Source organism: Ranitomeya variabilis, chromosome 6, assembly GCF_051348905.1.
Source record: "Ranitomeya variabilis isolate aRanVar5 chromosome 6, aRanVar5.hap1, whole genome shotgun sequence".
NCBI lineage: Eukaryota > Metazoa > Chordata > Amphibia > Anura > Dendrobatidae > Ranitomeya > Ranitomeya variabilis.
The window spans coordinates 221,156,294-221,175,506 of NC_135237.1; the positions used below are offsets into that span (position 1 = coordinate 221,156,294).

At 50.0% G+C, this 19,213-nt stretch overlaps 2 protein-coding genes across 9 annotated transcripts in view; both read left to right on the plus strand.

Annotated features, from left to right (window-relative positions):
* The window catches only part of ATPSCKMT (ATP synthase c subunit lysine N-methyltransferase), a 764,992-nt gene that overhangs the window by 624,238 nt on the left and 121,541 nt on the right, over window positions 1-19,213 (plus strand). The gene's annotated exons all lie outside the window — the stretch shown is intronic.
* LOC143781070 (uncharacterized) lies at window positions 2,823-4,799 on the plus strand. Its single transcript, XM_077267620.1, has 2 exons — window positions 2,823-2,996; window positions 3,117-4,799. Exon 2 carries the CDS (start codon window positions 3,120-3,122, stop codon window positions 4,077-4,079), a length of 960 nt encoding a protein of 319 aa, XP_077123735.1. The 5' UTR covers window positions 2,823-2,996; window positions 3,117-3,119; the 3' UTR covers window positions 4,080-4,799.

The following is a 19,213-nucleotide window of genomic DNA, read 5'->3' on the forward strand; positions in this document are numbered from 1 at the left end:
TAAACGCAGTTTTCCATTCATCACCCTGTTTAATACGAACAAGATTATATGCCCCCCGAAGGTCAATCTTAGTAAACCAACTAGCCCCCTTAATCCTAGCAAAAAAATCAGAAAGCAAAGGTAAAGGGTATTGAAACTTGACCGTGATCTTATTCAAGAGGCGATAATCAATACAAGGTCTCAAGGAGCCATTTTTCTTAGCAACAAAAAAAAATCCCGCTCCCAACGGTGAAGAAGATGGCCGAATATGCCCTTTCTCCAAAGACTCCTTAACATAACTCCGCATGGCGGTATGTTCAGGCACAGACAGGTTGAAAAGTCGGCCCTTAGGAAACTTACTGCCTGGAATCAAGTCAATAGCACAATCACAGTCCCTGTGCGGTGGAAGGGAACTGTACTTGGGCTCATCGAATACATCCTGAAAATCAGACAAAAACTCTGGAATTTCAGAAGAGGAAGAAGAGGAGATTGACATCAAAGGAACATCATTATGAACCCCCTGACAACCCCAACTAGTCACAGACATAGAATTCCAATCCAACACAGGATTATGTACCTGCAACCACGGAAATCCCAGCATGATAACATCATGCAAATTATGCAACACCAGAAATCGACAATCTTCCTAATGGGCTGGCGCCATGTGCATGGTCACCTGTGTCCAAAACTGAGGCTTATTTTTAGCCAAAGGTGTAGCATCAATCCCCCTTAAAGGAATAGGGTTCTGCAAAGGCTGCAAGGGAAAACCACAACGCCTGGCAAACTCAAAATCCATTAAGTTCAAGGCGGCGCCTGAATCCACAAACGCCATGACAGAAAATGGTGACAATGTGCAGATCAAGGACACCGATAACAGAAATTTAGGTTGTACAGTACTGATGGTAAATGAACTAGCGATCCTTTTTGTCCGCTTAGGGCAGACTGAAATGACATGAGAAGCGTCGCCACAATAATAACACAACCCTTTCTAACGTCTGAGTCCTTGTCGTTCTGTCCTAGACAGAATCCTATCACACTGCATTGGCTCAGGAATTGGCTCTGAGGACGACGCCACAGCGTGCACAGTTCTACGCTCCCGCAAACGCCTATCAATCTGAATGGCCAGAGACATAGAATCACTCAGACAGGAAGGCGTGGGAAACACCACCATAACATCTTTAACGGATTCAGAAAGACCCTTTCTGAAAATTGCCGCCAAAGCATCATCATTCCATTTAGTCCACACAGACCATTTTCTGAATTTCTGACAATACAATTCTGCCGCCTCTTGACCCTGAGACAGGGCCAACAAGGTCTTCTCCGCTTGATCCACAGAATTCGGTTCATCATATAATAATCCTAAAGCCTGAAAAAAGGAGTCTACATTAAGCAAAGCAGGATTCCCAGATTCCAGGGAAAATGCCCAATCCTGTGGATCACCACGCAGCAGGGAGATGACGATTTTAACCTGCTGAATGGAATCACCGGAGGATCGAGGTCTCAAAGCAAAAAACAGTTTACTATTGTTTTTAAAACTCAAAAATTTGAACCTGTCACCAAAAAACAAATCAGGAGTAGGAATCTTCGGTTCTAAAACAGGAGTCTGAACAATATAATCAGAAATACCCTGTACCCTAGCAGCAAGCTGGTCTACACGAGAAGCTGAACATCCATGCTAGCACAAGACTCCTCAGCCACCCATAAATAAAGAGGGAAAAAAAGACAAAACAGACTGCAGAAAAAAAAATGGCTCAACACCTTTCTTCCCTTCTTCTGAGATGCATTTAGTTCATTATTGGCCAGTTGTACTGTTATCATCCGGTGACCTTGGAGCCGCATGAAACTTTCTCTGGAGTAGGTGGAAACTATACTGACCGCAGATCCTGAACTAACACCGCAACTAGAAGTAGCCGTGGGGTGTGCCTAACAAACCCTAGACACCTCGACACAGCCGGAGGACTAAATACCCCTATAGATGGAAATAGGAATACTACCTTGCCTCATAGCAGAACCCCAAAGGATAGGCAGCCCCCACGAATATTGACTATGAGTAGGAGAAGAAAAGACACACGCAGGCAGAAAACAAGATTTAGCAAAAGAGGCCACTCTAGCTAAATAGGAAAGGATAGGACAGAATACTAGGCGGTCAGTATTAAAAACCCTTCAAAAAATATCCACAGCAGATAATACAAAAAATTCCACAATCTAACTAAAGACGTGGAATGAATATCTGCAACCCCAGAGAATCCAACAAGACTGAGAAAATACTGACACAATCTAAGCTGGACAAGAAAACACAAAAGAATAGCACTGAATCATGAAGCACACAGCATGTGTGCCACAGAAAAAACACCAGACACTTATCTTTGCTGATTTGGCAGAAAGGCAGGAGGAACCAGGCAGAGGTCCAACACCTCCCAACAACAATTGACAACTGGCAAGGACTAATGGATCCTGCACACCTAAATACCCCAGTCAGAACTGCAATCAGCAGAAACACCTGACCAGGACTGCAACTCAGGGACAACTGCATTACCACCTACCACCACCGGAGGGAACCCAAAAGCAGAATTCACAACAGGACACCTGGGATCCACTGCACTCAAACAACGTCACGATCCGGCGCCTATGGAATGAGGTGGCCAAAGAGATGTGGGATGGCTGGGACAACGCCCCGACTCGGGTCCGAAAAGCATTTGGTAAGTATTGCACTGCAGTGTGAAGCAGCAGAGACCTTGGCCGTGCTCACACAACTGTGTGTGATGAAAGAAACTCTCAGGAGTTTCTCTCATCACACACAGTTGTGTGAGCACGGCCAAAAGTCCATTTTCTGACCTTTTTTTTTTTTTTTTTCTACCAGTGGCCAAAGTCAAAACACGTTGGCGTTCGATGAAGGACCGCTTCAACAAGGACCTGCGTCAAGAGAGCCGTGTTCCCAGTGGTTCAGGAGCAAGGATCAGAAAATACAAATACCATCGAGTTCTGGCATTTTTAAGACCGGTCCTTGCCCACAGAACGTAAGTATTTTTCCCCTGCATTAGGTTGTATTGTATTGCCATAATCTGTATATTTCTATTCCACAGGATTTTGCGTCTGGTTAATTTTTGGTATTAATTTTCTTTTTCCTTTTTTCACAGCACATGGAGCACAACTGTTGGCCCAGGATCTGGAGCGGTCCTTCATCCGACAGCCACGGACCCGTCCCAGCCATCCAGCAGCGCTGCAGCAAGTGGGCCTTCCACACTAACTGGAGACCAGGGAGCTGGTCCATCATGTCTTCCCCTTTCGCAGTCCTCTTCCACTGCCCCTTTTTTTTGGGCTCCTCCTGGCAGCGGCAGAGGGCATCGGACAGGTCACTCATGCCTGAGTTTTTGCACTTGAGCTCGGTTTTACACGATGCAATCAAGGCTTTGAGTAACCGAATGGATATTTCACATAACCTCTTGAATGCACGTATCCAGGAGGTCACCAAAAGCCTTGAGCAAGTGAAAGCCGACCTCCAGAGGCCACCACATCATTTTTTTAACCAAATTGAGCAGGGTATGTCGGAACACCTTACTCCTGATCTCCAGCTGAGTGTCATGCAGGCCTGCAATGCTACTTACGTGCAGGCTATGCAGCAGAGTCAGTATTTCCAGCAGACAGTGTCGGCATATCCACCTGTGCCTTCACTGTCACGATTAACCTCAATGCCGACCTCTGCTGCATACCACTGCACGGCCACCTCAATTCCTAGCACTGCCGGACACCACTACAGCACCACCACCATGCCGAGTGCAGTTGGACATCCCACCGCCACCACCATGACAACCGCTGCTCCTGCTTGGACCTCCTCCACTGACACCATGATGCAGCAGAACCCTGGCATGGCCTTCCGTACCGCCACCACCACGATGCAGCAGGACCCTGGCATGGCCTTCCGTACCGCCACCACCACGATGCAGCAGGACCCTGGCATGGCCTTTCCGTACCGCCACCACCACGATGCAGCAGGACCCTGGCATAGCCTTGCGTACCGCCACCACCACGATGCAGCAGGACCCTGGCATGGCCTTGTGCTCTACAAGCGCTATGGACTCTGGCATGGCTGCAAGTTCTAGAAGCACTATGGACTCTGGCATGGCCTTACGCTCTACGAGCACTATGGACTCTGGCATGGCTGCACGCTCTACGAGCACTATGGACTCTGGCATGGCTGCACACTCTACGAGCACTATGGACTCTGGCATGGCTGCACGCTCTACGTGCACTATGGACTCTGGCATGGCTGCACGCTCTACGAGCACTATGGACTCTGGCATGGCTGCACGCTCTACGAGCACTATGGACTCTGGCATGGTGCAGCCAGACCCTGACAGGTCACCCACTACTACGCCACACCATATGAGCCCACCAAGGCTTCCCAGAACCCGGCAACCCCCCCCAAAAAAAAAAAAAAAAAAACAGAGGACTCTTAGTATTCCTCCCCCTTCACCTCCCAATGTGTCTGTAATGTCAGGTTTGTCTCACCCTTCCAGTGTGTCTCAAGCCTCTAATGTGTCAAGCCCCATCCCCGAACTTCCAGACCCTACTAGTTTCATTGCCCCTTCTCCTGCCACCTCTGCGTCGTCCATGGTTAGCCAGGCCTCAGTGCTTCACCCCCCCCGTTTACATCACTCTACCCCAAGCCGGCGCAGTTAAATAAATATTTTGGTTGTTAAAAAATCAATACAACATTTTTTTGCCCCAATTGTGTTTGATTTATTGTGTCTTTTGCCGCCGGCAACACACACCGTGCGCCAAATAAGAAACTTCGCCACACACTTTATTTTTTGGCAACATCATATCTCAAGTAGTTATGAAAAAAAAAAGACTGCAGTTTTGTGTGTCTTTAGTATAGAGATATGAGGTGGGCCAAAAAATGTATACTTGTATTATCTCCATAATCTATTCTTTCTACTTTGTCTGTGACTAGTGTTGCAGTCAAAAGAGAAAATGGCGGACATACAGTGCAGAACTCTACTGAACAGGTCAGGTGTCAAAAAACTCATTAGTTAGGACACCTGACCTGGTGAGTAGAGAACTGCCTTGTATAACCTCCATTTTATCTTCTGTGTACATCTATTACACACAAATTGAAGTGACGATGGTGATCACACACGGCATATCTATGCTCACCTGCACAGGTGTCAGAAGTAGTGAATTCATGAAGCTGTTATATGTGCATCATGAATTCATTATTTCTGACACCTGACTTGATGAGTATAGATCTCTTTAGTGTGACAGTCATTGTCTCTTCAGTCTGTGTCCAATGGATACAGCAGAACAGAATCAGGACGCAATGACGTCAACAAGCTTACCAATAAAGCAACATGGCTGCCATAACACTAGCAGTATGTGGCCAGTGTTTTATATCAGTATTTGTAAGCCAAAACAAGGAGTGGAACAATTAGAGGTAAATTACGATATTAACATAATAACTAGCACCTCTGCCTTTATCACCCACTCCTGTTTTTGGATTACAAATACTGATATTAAATACAGACCAAATACTGCTAGTTTTAGGACAGCCTTGGTTTATAGAGGAAATACATAGGAGACATGGTCAACACAACCAAAAATAAAGTTTATTAATGAGAAATATTATTATCATTGCAGAATATTACTGGTACAGATCGAATTACAACAGGACATTTACACAACATTGTCCTGCCATGACACACGTCCAATATCTGAATCAAAAAAGGCAGCAAATTGGTACTGCATGTGACCAACTGCTGCAGTTGACCACAGCGGGTGATGCTGGAAATCGGGCAGTGGGTGTGCAACTGGTTCATCCAGTTCAATGTTGGGTTGCTCCTTAGCCATTATATAATTGTGCAGAACCACACAGGCTTTAACCACCTCGTCGACTGTTTCCACTTTTTGATTTATGGCTGATGCAAGAATGCGCCATTTAGAGACCAGAATGCCAAAGGTACACTCTACTGTTCTTCGGGTCCTGGTCAGTCTGTAGTTAAAGATCCTTCTAGTGTGGTTCAAGTCCTGACTGGAATAGGGCTTCAGTAGGTTTTCACACATCTGAAAGGCCTCTGTTGTGAATTCCGTTCTCGGGCTCCCTCCTGTGGTCATGAGTGGTACTGTGTGAGTTTGTTCTTGGGCTCCCTCTGGTGGCCTTTAGCGATATGGCTGGTCTGGTCTGGCTCAGCTGTTTCATCTCCTGCTAGGCTGGGCCTATTTAACTCACCTGGACCTTTACTTGTCGCCTGCTGTCAGTGTATTCAGTCCTGATCCTGTGCTCTCCTGAATATTCCTTGTGACCAGTCTCCTGCTATGAGAAGCTAAGTTTGCTTGTTTAGTTTCTCATTATTTCCTTGAAAACGTTTCTCATTGTGTTATGAGTTCAGCCCAGCTTGCTTTTATGTGATTTTTTGCTTGCTGGTAGTTCTGGGGTGCAGAGTGCGCCCCTCACATCGTGAGTCGGTGTGGGGGTTCTTGTATTCTCTGCGTGGTTTACTTTTGATAGTTTTTGTACTGACCGCACAGACACCTATCTTTTATCTGCCTATCTAGTATTAGCGGGCCTCATTTGCTAAACCTGTTTCATCTCTACGTTTGTGTTTTCCCCTTAAATCACCGTTATTATTTGTGGGGGGGCTATCTAAAACTTTGGGAATATTTCTCTGAGGCAAGTGAGGTCTTTGCTTTCTCTCTAGGGGTAGTCAGTTTCTCAGGCTGTGAACGTGGCGTCTAGGATTTCAGGAACGCTCCACGGCTACCTTTAGTGTGTTTGGATAGGATCAGGATTGCGGTCAGTATAGTTTCCACATCCCCAGAACTTGTCCTATATTCTGGTCATATGTGTCAGGTCAGTTTGGAGATCCTACCACCGGATCATAACAGGCCTCGTCCCCAACCATAACAAATGGCATCGGTGGACCTTGAGTGTTGGGGAGAGGTTGTGGCGGGGTAAAATTGAAATTTTTGCCATACACACGGCGGCCCATATCCGAGTTCTAGAAAGTCTGGGAATCGTTGCCATGGCCAAAAGCTCCGATGTCCACGGCGATGAAGCGACAGTTCGCATCAGCTATTGCCATGAGCACAACAGAAAAATATTTTTTATAGTTGAAATACTCCGATCCTGTTCTGGCAGGTTTGATAATGCGGATGTGCTTTCCATCCACCGCTCCTAAACAGTTGGGGAAATCACACACTCCAGAATTTTTCCGAAATTTCAAGCCACATGTCGACGGTGGGTAGGGGTATAAACTCATCCCGGAGTACATTCCACAAAGCCCGACAGGTATCCGCAACTATTCCGGACAGGGTGGATATTCCAAGCCAGTATTGGAAGTGGAGGGATGATAAACTCTCTCCGGGTGCCAGAAATCTGTAAGAAAAAGAAACCCCAAAAAAATTACAAACTATTCTATTTATGGTGTGGTTACGCTAAAGAAAGGAAGGAAAGTACTCAAAACATACATGTTATAAAACACAAAATTTGAACTGTCATTGTTTTAGATTTGGAACGTACCTTCATGTAACCAGCAGACGTTCCTCCGGTGGAATCGCTCTACGGAGCTGGGTGTCCTGTCTCCGTATGGCTCCTTGGACACGAGCAAGCAAATCCCAGAACGAGTCTTGCGACATCCTTGAATATTCATGGAATTTCTCCGGGTTGGCATTAAGCTCGCCACACAGCGTGTGATAGGCTCCACGGCTCTCACGTAGTTCGATAATGGAGTGTCTCCAAAAACGCCTACATTGTCTCCTTCTCCATCTTTCGCGATTTCTGTCTTGCTCCCAAGCTAAAGCACAGGCAAGAAACAGCTTGATGCTTAAATCCAGGTTGAAATAAAAGCTCTCCATGCGAAGATCCATCATGACACAGGATACAGGAGCAAAATCTGAAGATTCCAGATGTTCAGGGGTCTATATAAAGAAATCACATAATACACGCCCTCTGTAGTCCCATTGGCGGTGTCTGGTTATCTTGATTTTTCTCTTGTGAAATTTCTCATCATGCGCACCAAAACCGCAAATGCATGAAAAAAACGCATATAAACGCGTACAAACGCAGCGTTTTTTTAACCGCATGCGGTAACGCATGCGTCTAAAAAACACCTCGTTTGTATGGGTCTATATGCATTTTTTCCACCACTTGCGTATGCGGATTAAACGCTGCGGATTTAGACACTAATGTGAAACTAACCTTACTCTGGGCATGCTCAGAACGAGAAAAGCAGGACTTAGTCCCAGAAGTGCCTGCTCGCCGCTGCCCAGCACTGACTTCCATGGCAGAAGCAGGAAAAGCAGCAGTAACTCTTTGTACAGAATCAGACTGAGCGAGATGCTGGGACCGACGTCTCCGCTGAGCAGGCTCCTCTGCGGCAGAAGAAGAATGGGAGACTGCAGCGGAGATGGCCCGAGATTCTCCCTGTGCAGAGGCAGGAACTCGACCCCTAACAGAAGGTATACCTAGTCCGTAACCCATACAAGGATCAATATATAACTATCTGTGATCAGTGCTTTAATCTACAAAGGTCAGTAGATCCAGGGTCCAGAGCGGACTATGGCAATACCCCATAACACAATACTATAGCATGCCAACTGGCGTAAACAGTTATCTTGGGAATACCATATTATCCTTCTTACCAATAACAGGAGTCAGACTCAATTGGGTGACACCGCGACACGTGTTTCGCTCAAGTGTTTGCTTGCTTTATCAAGGGGAAGTCTGTAATAAGGTAGCAGCCCCATAGTCAGACCCTGTAATAAGGCATCACCCCCATAGTCATACCCTGCAATAAGGCAGCACCCCCATAGTCATACCCTGCAATAAGGCAGCACCCCCATAGTCAGACCCTGTAATAAGGCAGCACCCCCATAGTCAGACCCTGTAATAAGGCACCACCCCATAGTCAGACCCTGTAATAAGGCAGCACCCTATAGTCAGACTAATAAGGCAGCACCCCCATAGGCAGACTCTGTAATAAGGCAGCACCCCCATAGGCAGACCCTGTAGTATAAGGCAGCACCCCATAGGCAGACCCTGTAATAAGGCAGCACCACATAGTCAGGCCCTGTATTAAGGCAGCACCCCCATAGTCAGACCCTGTAGTAAGGCAGCACCCCCATAGTCAGACTCTAATAAGGCAGCACCCCCATAGACAGACTCTAATAAGGCACCACCCCCATAAGCAGACTCTGTAATAAGGCAGCACCCCATAGTCAGGCCCTGCATTAAGGCAGCACCCCCATAGTCAGACCCTGCAATAAGGCAGCACCCCCATAGTCAGACCCTGTAATAAGGCAGCACCCCCATAGTCAGACCCTGCAATAAGGCAGCACCCCATAGTCAGACCCTGTAATAAGGCAGCACCCTATAGTCAGACTAATAAGGCAGCACCCCCATAGGCAGACTCTGTAATAAGGCAGCACCCCCATAGGCAGACCCTGTAGTATAAGGCAGCACCCCATAGGCAGACCCTGTAATAAGGCAGCATCTCCATAATCAGACCCTGTAATAAGGCAGCACCACATAGTCAGGCCCTGTATTAAGGCAGCACCCCCATAGTCAAACCCTGTAGTAAGGCAGCACCCCCATAGTCAGACTCTAATAAGGCAGCACCCCCATAGGCAGACTCTAATAAGGCAGCACCCCCATAGGCAGACTCTGTAATAATGCAGCACCCCATAGGCAGACCCTGTAATAAGGCAGCACCCCCATAGCCAGACTCTGTAATAAGGCAGCACCCCCATAGGCAGACCCTGTAAAAAGGCAGCACCCCCATAGGCAGACCCTGTAATAAGGCAGCACCCCCATAGGTAGATCCTGTAGTATAAGGCAGCACCTCTATAGTAAGACCCTGTAGTATAATGCAACATCCCCATAGGCAGACCCTGTAATAAGGCAGCATCTCCATAATCAGACCCTGTAATAAGGCAGCACCCCCATAGTCAGAGCCTGTAGTAAGGCAGCACCCCCATAGTCAGACTCTAATAAGGCAGCACCCCCATAGGCAGACTCTAATAAGGCAGCACTCCCATAGGCAGACTCTGTAATAAGGCAGCACCCCATAGGCAGACCCTGTAATAAGGCAGCACCCCATAGGCAAACCCTGTAATAAGGCAGCACCCCCATAGGCAGACCCTGTAATAAGGCAGCACCCCCATAAGCAGACCCTGTAATAAGGCAGCACCCCCATAGGCAGACCCGGTAGTATAAGGCAGCACCCCATAGGCAGACCCTGTAATAAGGCAGCATCTCCATAATCAGACCCTGTAATAAGGCAGCACCCCCATAGTCAGACCCTGTAGTAAGGCAGCACCCCCATAGTCAGACTCTGATAAGGCAGCACCCCCATAGGCAGACTCTAATAAGGCAGCACCCCCATAGGCAGACTCTGTAATAAGGCAGCACCCCATAGGCAGACCCTGTAATAAGGCAGCACCCCCATAGGCAAACCCTGTAATAAGGCAGCACCCCCATAGGCAGACCCTGTAATAAGGCAGCACCCCCATAGGCAGACCCTGTAGTATAAGGCAGCACCCCATAGGCAGACCCTGTAATAAGGCAGCACCCCCATAGTCAGACCCTGTAGTAAGGCAGCACCCCCATAGTCAGACTCTGATAAGGCAGCACCCCCATAGGCAGACTCTAATAAGGCAGCACCCCCATAGGCAGACTCTGTAATAAGGCAGCACCCCATAGGCAGACCCTGTAATAAGGCAGCACCCCCATAGGCAAACCCTGTAATAAGGCAGCACCCCCATAGGCAGACCCTGTAATAAGGCAGCACCCCCATAGGCAGACCCTGTAGTATAAGGCAGCACCCCATAGGCAGACCCTGTAATAAGGCAGCATCTCCATAATCAGACCCTGTAATAAGGCAGCACCCCCATAGTCAGACCCTGTAGTAAGGCAGCACCCCCATAGTCACTCTAATAAGGCAGCACCCCCCATAGGCAGACTCTAATAAGGCAGCACCCCCATAGGCAGACTCTGTAATAAGGCAGCACCCCATAGGCAGACCCTGTAATAAGGCAGCACCCCCATAGGCAAACCCTGTAATAAGGCAGCACCCCCATAGGCAGACCCTGTAATAAGGCAGCACCCCCATAGGCAGACCCTGTAATAAGGCAGCACCCCCATAGGCAGACCCTGTAATAAGGCATCACCCCCATAGTCAGACCCTGTAATACGGCAGCACCCCCATAGTCAGACCCTGTAATAAGGCAGTATCCCCATAGTCAGACCCTGTAGTAAGGCAGCACCCCCATAGTCAGACTTTAATAAGGCAGCACCCCCATAGGCAGACTCTAATAAGGCAGCACCCCCATAGTCAGACCCTGTAGTAAGGCAGCACCCCCATAGTCAGGCTCTAATAAGGCAGCACCCCCATAGACAGACTCTAATAAGGCACCACCCCCATAAGCAGACTCTGTAATAAGGCAGCACCCCATAGTCAGGCACTGCATTAAGGCAGCACCCCCATAGTCAGACCCTGCAATAAGGCAGCACCCCCATAGTCAGACCCTGTAATAAGGCAGCACCCCCATAGTCAGACCCTGCAATAAGGCAGCACCCCATAGTCAGACCCTGTAATAAGGCAGCACCCTATAGTCAGACTAATAAGGCAGCACCCCCATAGGTAGACTCTGTAATAAGGCAGCACCCCCATAGGCAGACCCTGTAGTATAAGGCAGCACCCCATAGGCAGACCCTGTAATAAGGCAGCATCTCCATAATCAGACCCTGTAATAAGGCAGCACCACATAGTCAGGCCCTGTATTAAGGCAGCACCCCCATAGTCAAACCCTGTAGTAAGGCAGCACCCCCATAGTCAGACTCTAATAAGGCAGCACCCCCATAGGCAGACTCTAATAAGGCAGCACCCCCATAGGCAGACTCTGTAATAATGCAGCACCCCATAGGCAGACCCTGTAATAAGGCAGCACCCCCATAGCCAGACTCTGTAATAAGGCAGCACCCCCATAGGCAGACCCTGTAAAAAGGCAGCACCCCCATAGGCAGACCCTGTAATAAGGCAGCACCCCCATAGGTAGATCCTGTAGTATAAGGCAGCACCTCTATAGTAAGACCCTGTAGTATAATGCAACATCCCCATAGGCAGACCCTGTAATAAGGCAGCATCTCCATAATCAGACCCTGTAATAAGGCAGCACCCCCATAGTCAGAGCCTGTAGTAAGGCAGCACCCCCATAGTCAGACTCTAATAAGGCAGCACCCCCATAGGCAGACTCTAATAAGGCAGCACTCCCATAGGCAGACTCTGTAATAAGGCAGCACCCCATAGGCAGACCCTGTAATAAGGCAGCACCCCATAGGCAAACCCTGTAATAAGGCAGCACCCCCATAGGCAGACCCTGTAATAAGGCAGCACCCCCATAAGCAGACCCTGTAATAAGGCAGCACCCCCATAGGCAGACCCGGTAGTATAAGGCAGCACCCCATAGGCAGACCCTGTAATAAGGCAGCATCTCCATAATCAGACCCTGTAATAAGGCAGCACCCCCATAGTCAGACCCTGTAGTAAGGCAGCACCCCCATAGTCAGACTCTGATAAGGCAGCACCCCCATAGGCAGACTCTAATAAGGCAGCACCCCCATAGGCAGACTCTGTAATAAGGCAGCACCCCATAGGCAGACCCTGTAATAAGGCAGCACCCCCATAGGCAAACCCTGTAATAAGGCAGCACCCCCATAGGCAGACCCTGTAATAAGGCAGCACCCCCATAGGCAGCACCCCATAGGCAGACCCTGTAATAAGGCAGCATCTCCATAATCAGACCCTGTAATAAGGCAGCACCCCCATAGTCAGACCCTGTAGTAAGGCAGCACCCCCATAGTCACTCTAATAAGGCAGCACCCCCCATAGGCAGACTCTAATAAGGCAGCACCCCCATAGGCAGACTCTGTAATAAGGCAGCACCCCATAGGCAGACCCTGTAATAAGGCAGCACCCCATAGGCAAACCCTGTAATAAGGCAGCACCCCTATAGGCAGACCCTGTAATAAGGCAGCACCCCCATAGGCAGACCCTGTAATAAGGCAGCACCCCCATAGGCAGACCCTGTAATAAGGCATCACCCCCATAGTCAGACCCTGTAATACGGCAGCACCCCCATAGTCAGACCCTGTAATAAGGCAGTATCCCCATAGTCAGACCCTGTAGTAAGGCAGCACCCCCATAGTCAGACCCTGTAATAAGGCAGCACCCCCATAGGCAGACTCTAATAAGGCAGCACCCCCATAGGCAAACCCTGTAATAAGGCAGCACCCCCATAGGCAGAACCTGTAATAAGGCAGCACCCCCATAGGCAGACCCTGTAATAAGGCAGCACCCCCATAGGCAGACCCTGTAGTATAAGGCAGCACCCCATAGGCAGACCCTGTAATAAGGCAGCACCCCCATAGTCAGACCCTGTAGTAAAGCAGCACCCCCATAGTCAGACTCTAATAAGGCAGCACCCCCATAGGCAGACTCTAATAAGGCAGCACCCCCATAGGCAGACTCTGTAATAAGGCAGCACCCCATAGGCAGACCCTGTAATAAGGCAGCACCCCCATAGGCAGACCCTGTAGTATAAGGCAGCACCCCATAGGCAGACCCTGTAATAAGGCAGCATCACCATAATCAGACCCTGTAATAAGGCAGCACCCCCATAGTCAGACCCTGTAGTAAGGCAGCACCCCCATAGTCAGACTCTAATAAGGCAGCACCCCCATAGGCAGACTCTAATAAGGCAGCACCCCCATAGGCAGACTCTGTAATAAGGCAGCACCCCATAAGCAGACCCTGTAATAAGGCAGCACTCCCATAGGCAAACCCTGTAATAAGGCAGCACCCCCATAGGCAGACCCTGTAATAAGGCAGCACCCCCATAGGCAGACCCTGTAATAAGGCAGCACCCCCATAGGCAGACTAGGCAGACCCTGTAGTATAAGGCAGCACCCCATAGGCCGACCCTGTAATAAGGCAGCATCTCCATAATCAGACCCTGTAATAAGGCAGCACCCCCATAGTCAGACCCTGTAGTAAGGCAGCACCCCCATAGTCAGACTCTAATAAGGCAGCACCCCCCATAGGCAGACTCTAATAAGGGAGCACCCCCATAGGCAGACTCTGTAATAAGGCAGCACCCCATAGGCAGACCCTGTAATAAGGCAGCACCCCTATAGGCAAACCCTGTAATAAGGCAGCACCCCCATAGGCAGACCCTGTAATAAGGCAGCACCCCCATAGGCAGACCCTGTAATAAGGCAGCACCCCCATAGGCAGACCCTGTAATAAGGCAGCACCCCCATAGTCAGACCCTGTAATACGGCAGCACCCCCATAGTCAGACCCTGTAATAAGGCAGTATCCCCATAGTCAGACCCTGTAGTAAGGCAGCACCCCCATAGTCAGACTCTAATAAGGCAGCACCCCCATAGGCAGACTCTAATAAGGCAGCACCCCCATAGGCAAACCATGTAATAAGGCAGCACCCCCATAGGCAGACCCTGTAATAAGGCAGCACCCCCATAGGCAGACCCTGTAATAAGGCAGCACCCCCATAGGCAGACCCTGTAGTATAAGGCAGCACCCCATAGGCAGACCCTGTAATAAGGCAGCATCTCCATAATCAGACCCTGTAATAAGGCAGCACCCCCATAGTCAGACCCTGTAGTAAGGCAGCACCCCCATAGTCAGACTCTAATAAGGCAGCACCCCCCATAGGTAGACTCTAATAAGGCAGCACCCCCATAGGCAGACTCTGTAATAAGGCAGCACCCCATAGGCAGACCCTGTAATAAGGCAGCACCCTCATAGGCAAACCCTGTAATAAGGCAGCACACCCATAGGCAGACCCTGTAATAATGCAGCACCCCCATAGGCAGACCCTGTAATAAGGCAGCACCCCCATAGGCAGACCCTGTAATAAGGCAGCACCCCCATAGTCAGACCCTGTAATACGGCAGCACCCCTATAGTCAGACCCTGTAATAAGGCAGTATCCCCATAGTCAGACCCTGTAGTAAGGCAGCACCCCCATAGTCAGACTCTAATAAGGCAGCACCCCCCATAGGCAGACTCTAATAAGGGAGCACCCCCATAGGCAGACTCTGTAATAAGGCAGCACCCCATTGGCAGACCCTGTAATAAGGCAGCACCCCCATAGGCAAACCCTGTAATAAGGCAGCACCCCCATAGGCAGACCCTGTAATAAGGCAGCACCCCCATAGGCAGACCCTGTAATAAGGCAGCACCCCCATAGGCAGACCCTGTAATAAGGAAGCACCCCCATAGTCAGACCCTGTAATACGGCAGCACCCCCATAGTCAGACCCTGTAATAAGGCAGTATCCCCATAGTCAGACCCTGTAGTAAGGCAACACCCCCATAGTCAGACTCTAATAAGGCAGCACCCCCATAGGCAGACTCTAATAAGGCAGCACCCCCATAGGCAAACCCTGTAATAAGGCAGCACCCCCATAGGCAGACCCTGTAATAAGGCAGCACCCCCATAGGCAGACCTTGTAATACGGCAGCACCCCCATAGGCAGACCCTGTAGTATAAGGCAGCACCCCATAGGCAGACCCTGTAATAAGGCAGCATCTCCATAATCAGACCATGTAATAAGGCAGCACCCCCATAGTCAGACCCTGTAGTAAGGCAGCACCCCCATAGTCAGACTCTAATAAGGCAGCACCCCCCATAGGCAGACTCTAATAAGGGAGCACCCCCATAGGCAGACTCTGTAATAAGGCAGCACCCCATAGGCAGACCCTGTAATAAGGCAGCACCCCCATAGGCAAACCCTGTAATAAGGCAGCACCCCCATAGGCAGACCCTGTAATAAGGCAGTACCCCCATAGGCAGACCCTGTAATAAGGCAGCACCCCCATAGGCAGACTCTAATAAGGCAGCACCCCCATAGGCAGACTCTAATAAGGCAGCACCCCCATAGGCAAACCATGTAATAAGGCAGCACCCCCATAGGCAGACCCTGTAATAAGGCAGCACCCCCATAGGCAGACCCTGTAATAAGGCAGCACCCCCATAGTCAGACCCTGTAGTAAGGCAGCACCCCCATAGTCAGACTCTAATAAGGCAGCACCCCCCATAGGCAGACTCTAATAAGGGAGCACCCCCATAGGCAGACTCTGTAATAAGGCAGCACCCCATAGGCAGACCCTGTAATAAGGCAGCACCCCCATAGGCAAACCCTGTAATAAGGCAGCACCCCCATAGGCAGACCCTGTAATAAGGCAGCACCCCCATAGGCAGACCCTGTAATAAGGCAGCACCCCCATAGGCAGACTCTAATAAGGCAGCACCCCCATAGGCAGACTCTAATAAGGCAGCACCCCCATAGGCAAACCATGTAATAAGGCAGCACCCCCATAGGCAGACCCTGTAATAAGGCAGCACCCCCATAGGCAGACCCTGTAATAAGGCAGCACCCCCATAGGCAGACCCTGTAGTATAAGGCAGCACCCCATAGGCAGACCCTGTAATAAGGCAGCATCTCCATAATCAGACCCTGTAATAAGGCAGCACCCCCATAGTCAGACCCTGTAGTAAGGCAGCACCCCCATAGTCAGACTCTAATAAGGCAGCACCCCCCATAGGTAGACTCTAATAAGGCAGCACCCCCATAGGCAGACTCTGTAATAAGGCAGCACCCCATAGGCAGACCCTGTAATAAGGCAGCACCCCCATAGGCAAACCCTGTAATAAGGCAGCACACCCATAGGCAGACCCTGTAATAAGGCAGCACCCCCATAGGCAGACCCTGTAATAAGGCAGCACCCCCATAGTCAGACCCTGTAATACGGCAGCACCCCCATAGTCAGACCCTGTAATAAGGCAGTATCCCCATAGTCAGACCCTGTAGTAAGGCAGCACCCCCATAGTCAGACTCTAATAAGACAGCACCCCCATAGGCAGACTCTAATAAGGCAGCACCCCCATAGTCAAACCCTGTAATAAGGCAGCACCCCCATAAGCAGACCCTGTAATAAGGCAGCACCCCCATAGGCAGACCCTGTAATAAGGCAGCACCCCCATAGGCAGACCCTGTAGTATAAGGCAGCACCCCATAGGCAGACCCTGTAGTATAAGGCAGCACCCCCATAGGCAGACTCTAATAAGGCAGCACCCCATAGCCAAACCCTGTAATAAGGCAGCACCCCCATAGGCAGACCCTGTAATAAGGCAGCACCCCCATAGGCAGACCCTGTAATAAGGCAGCACCCCCATAGGCAGACCCTGTAGTATAAGGCAGCACCCCCATAGTCAGACCCTGTAGTAAGGCAGCACCCCCATAGTCAGACTCTGATAAGGCAGCACCCCCATAGGCAGACTCTAATAAGGCAGCACCCCCATAGGCAGACTCTGTAATAAGGCAGCACACCATAGGCAGACCCTGTAATAAGGCAGCACCCCCGTAGGCAAACACTGTAATAAGGCAGCACCCCCATAGGCAGACCCTGTAATAAGGCAGCACCCCCATAGGCAGACCCTGTAGTATAAGGCAGCACCCCGTAGGCAGACCCTGTAATAAGGCAGCATCTCCATAATCAGACCCTGTAATAAGGCAGCACCCCCATAGTCAGACCCTGTAGTAAAGCAGCATCCCCATAGTCACTCTAATAAGGCAGCACCCCCCATAGGCAGACTCTAATAAGGCAGCACCCCCATAGGCAGACTCTGTAATAAGGCAGCACCCCCATAGGCAAACCCTGTAATAAGGCAGCACCCCCATAGGCAGACCCTGTAATAAAGCAGCACCCCCATAGGCAGACCCTGTAATAAGGCAGCACCCCCATAGGCAGACCCTGTAATAAGGCATCACCCCCATAGTCAGACCCTGTAATACGGCAGCACCCCCATAGTCAGACCCTGTAATAAGGCAGTATCCCCATAGTCAGACCCTGTAGTAAGGCAGCACCCCCATAGTCAGACTCTAATAAGGCAGCACCCCCATAGGCAGACTCTAATAAGGCAGCACCCCCATAGGCAAACCCTGTAATAAGGCAGCACCCCCATAGGCAGACCCTGTAATAAGGCAGCACCCCCATAGGCAGACCCTGTAATAAGGCAGCACCCCCATAGGCAGACCCTGTAGTATAAGGCAGCACCCCATAGGCAGACCCTGTAATAAGGCAGCACCCCCATAGTCAGACCCTGTAGTAAAGCAGCACCCCCATAGTCAGACTCTAATAAGGCAGCACCCCCATAGGCAGACTTTAATAAGGCAGCACCCCCATAGGCAGACTCTGTAATAAGGCAGCACCCCATAGGCAGACCCTGTAATAAGGCAGCACCCCCATAGGCAGACCCTGTAGTATAAGGCAGCACCCCATAGGCAGACCCTGTAATAAGGCAGCATCTCCATAATCAGACCCTGTAATAAGGCAGCACCCCCATAGTCAGACCCTGTAGTAAGGCAGCACCCCCATAGTCAGACTCTGATAAGGCAGCACCCCCATAGGCAGACTCTAATAAGGCAGCACCCCCATAGGCAGACTCTGTAATAAGGCAGCACCCCATAGGCAGACCCTGTAATAAGGCAGCACCCCCATAGGCAAACCCTGTAATAAGGCAGCACCCCCATAGGCAGACCCTGTAATAAGGCAGCACCCCCATAGGCAGACCCTGTAATAAGGCAGCACCCCCATAGGCAGACCCTGTAGTATAAGGCAGCACCCCATAGGCCGACCCTCTAATAAGGCAGCATCTCCATAATCAGACCCTGTAATAAGGCAGCACCCCCATAGTCAGACCCTGTAGTAAGGCAGCACCTCCATAGTCAGACTCTAATAAGGCAGCACCCCCCATAGGCAGACTCTTATAAGGGAGCACCCCCATAGGCAGACTCTGTAATAAGGCAGCACCCCATAGGCAGACCCTGTAATAAGGCAGCACCCCCATAGGCAAACCCTGTAATAAGGCAGCACCCCCATAGGCAGACCCTGTAATAAGGCAGCACCCCCATAGGCAGACCCTGTAATAAGGCAGCACCCCCATAGGCAGACCCTGTAATAAGGCAGCACCCCCATAGTCAGACCCTGTAATACGGCAGCACCCCCATAGTCAGACCCTGTAATAAGGCAGTATCCCCATAGTCAGACCCTGTAGTAAGGCAGCACCCCCATAGTCAGACTCTAATAAGGCAGCACCCCCATAGGCAGACTCTAATAAGGCAGCACCCCCATAGGCAAACCATGTAATAAGGCAG

What these genes read in the sequence shown, in the direction of transcription:
- LOC143781070 (XM_077267620.1), top strand. Translation starts at nt 3,120, where the DNA reads ATGGAGCACAACTGTTGGCCCAGGATCTGGAGCGGTCCTTCATCCGAC.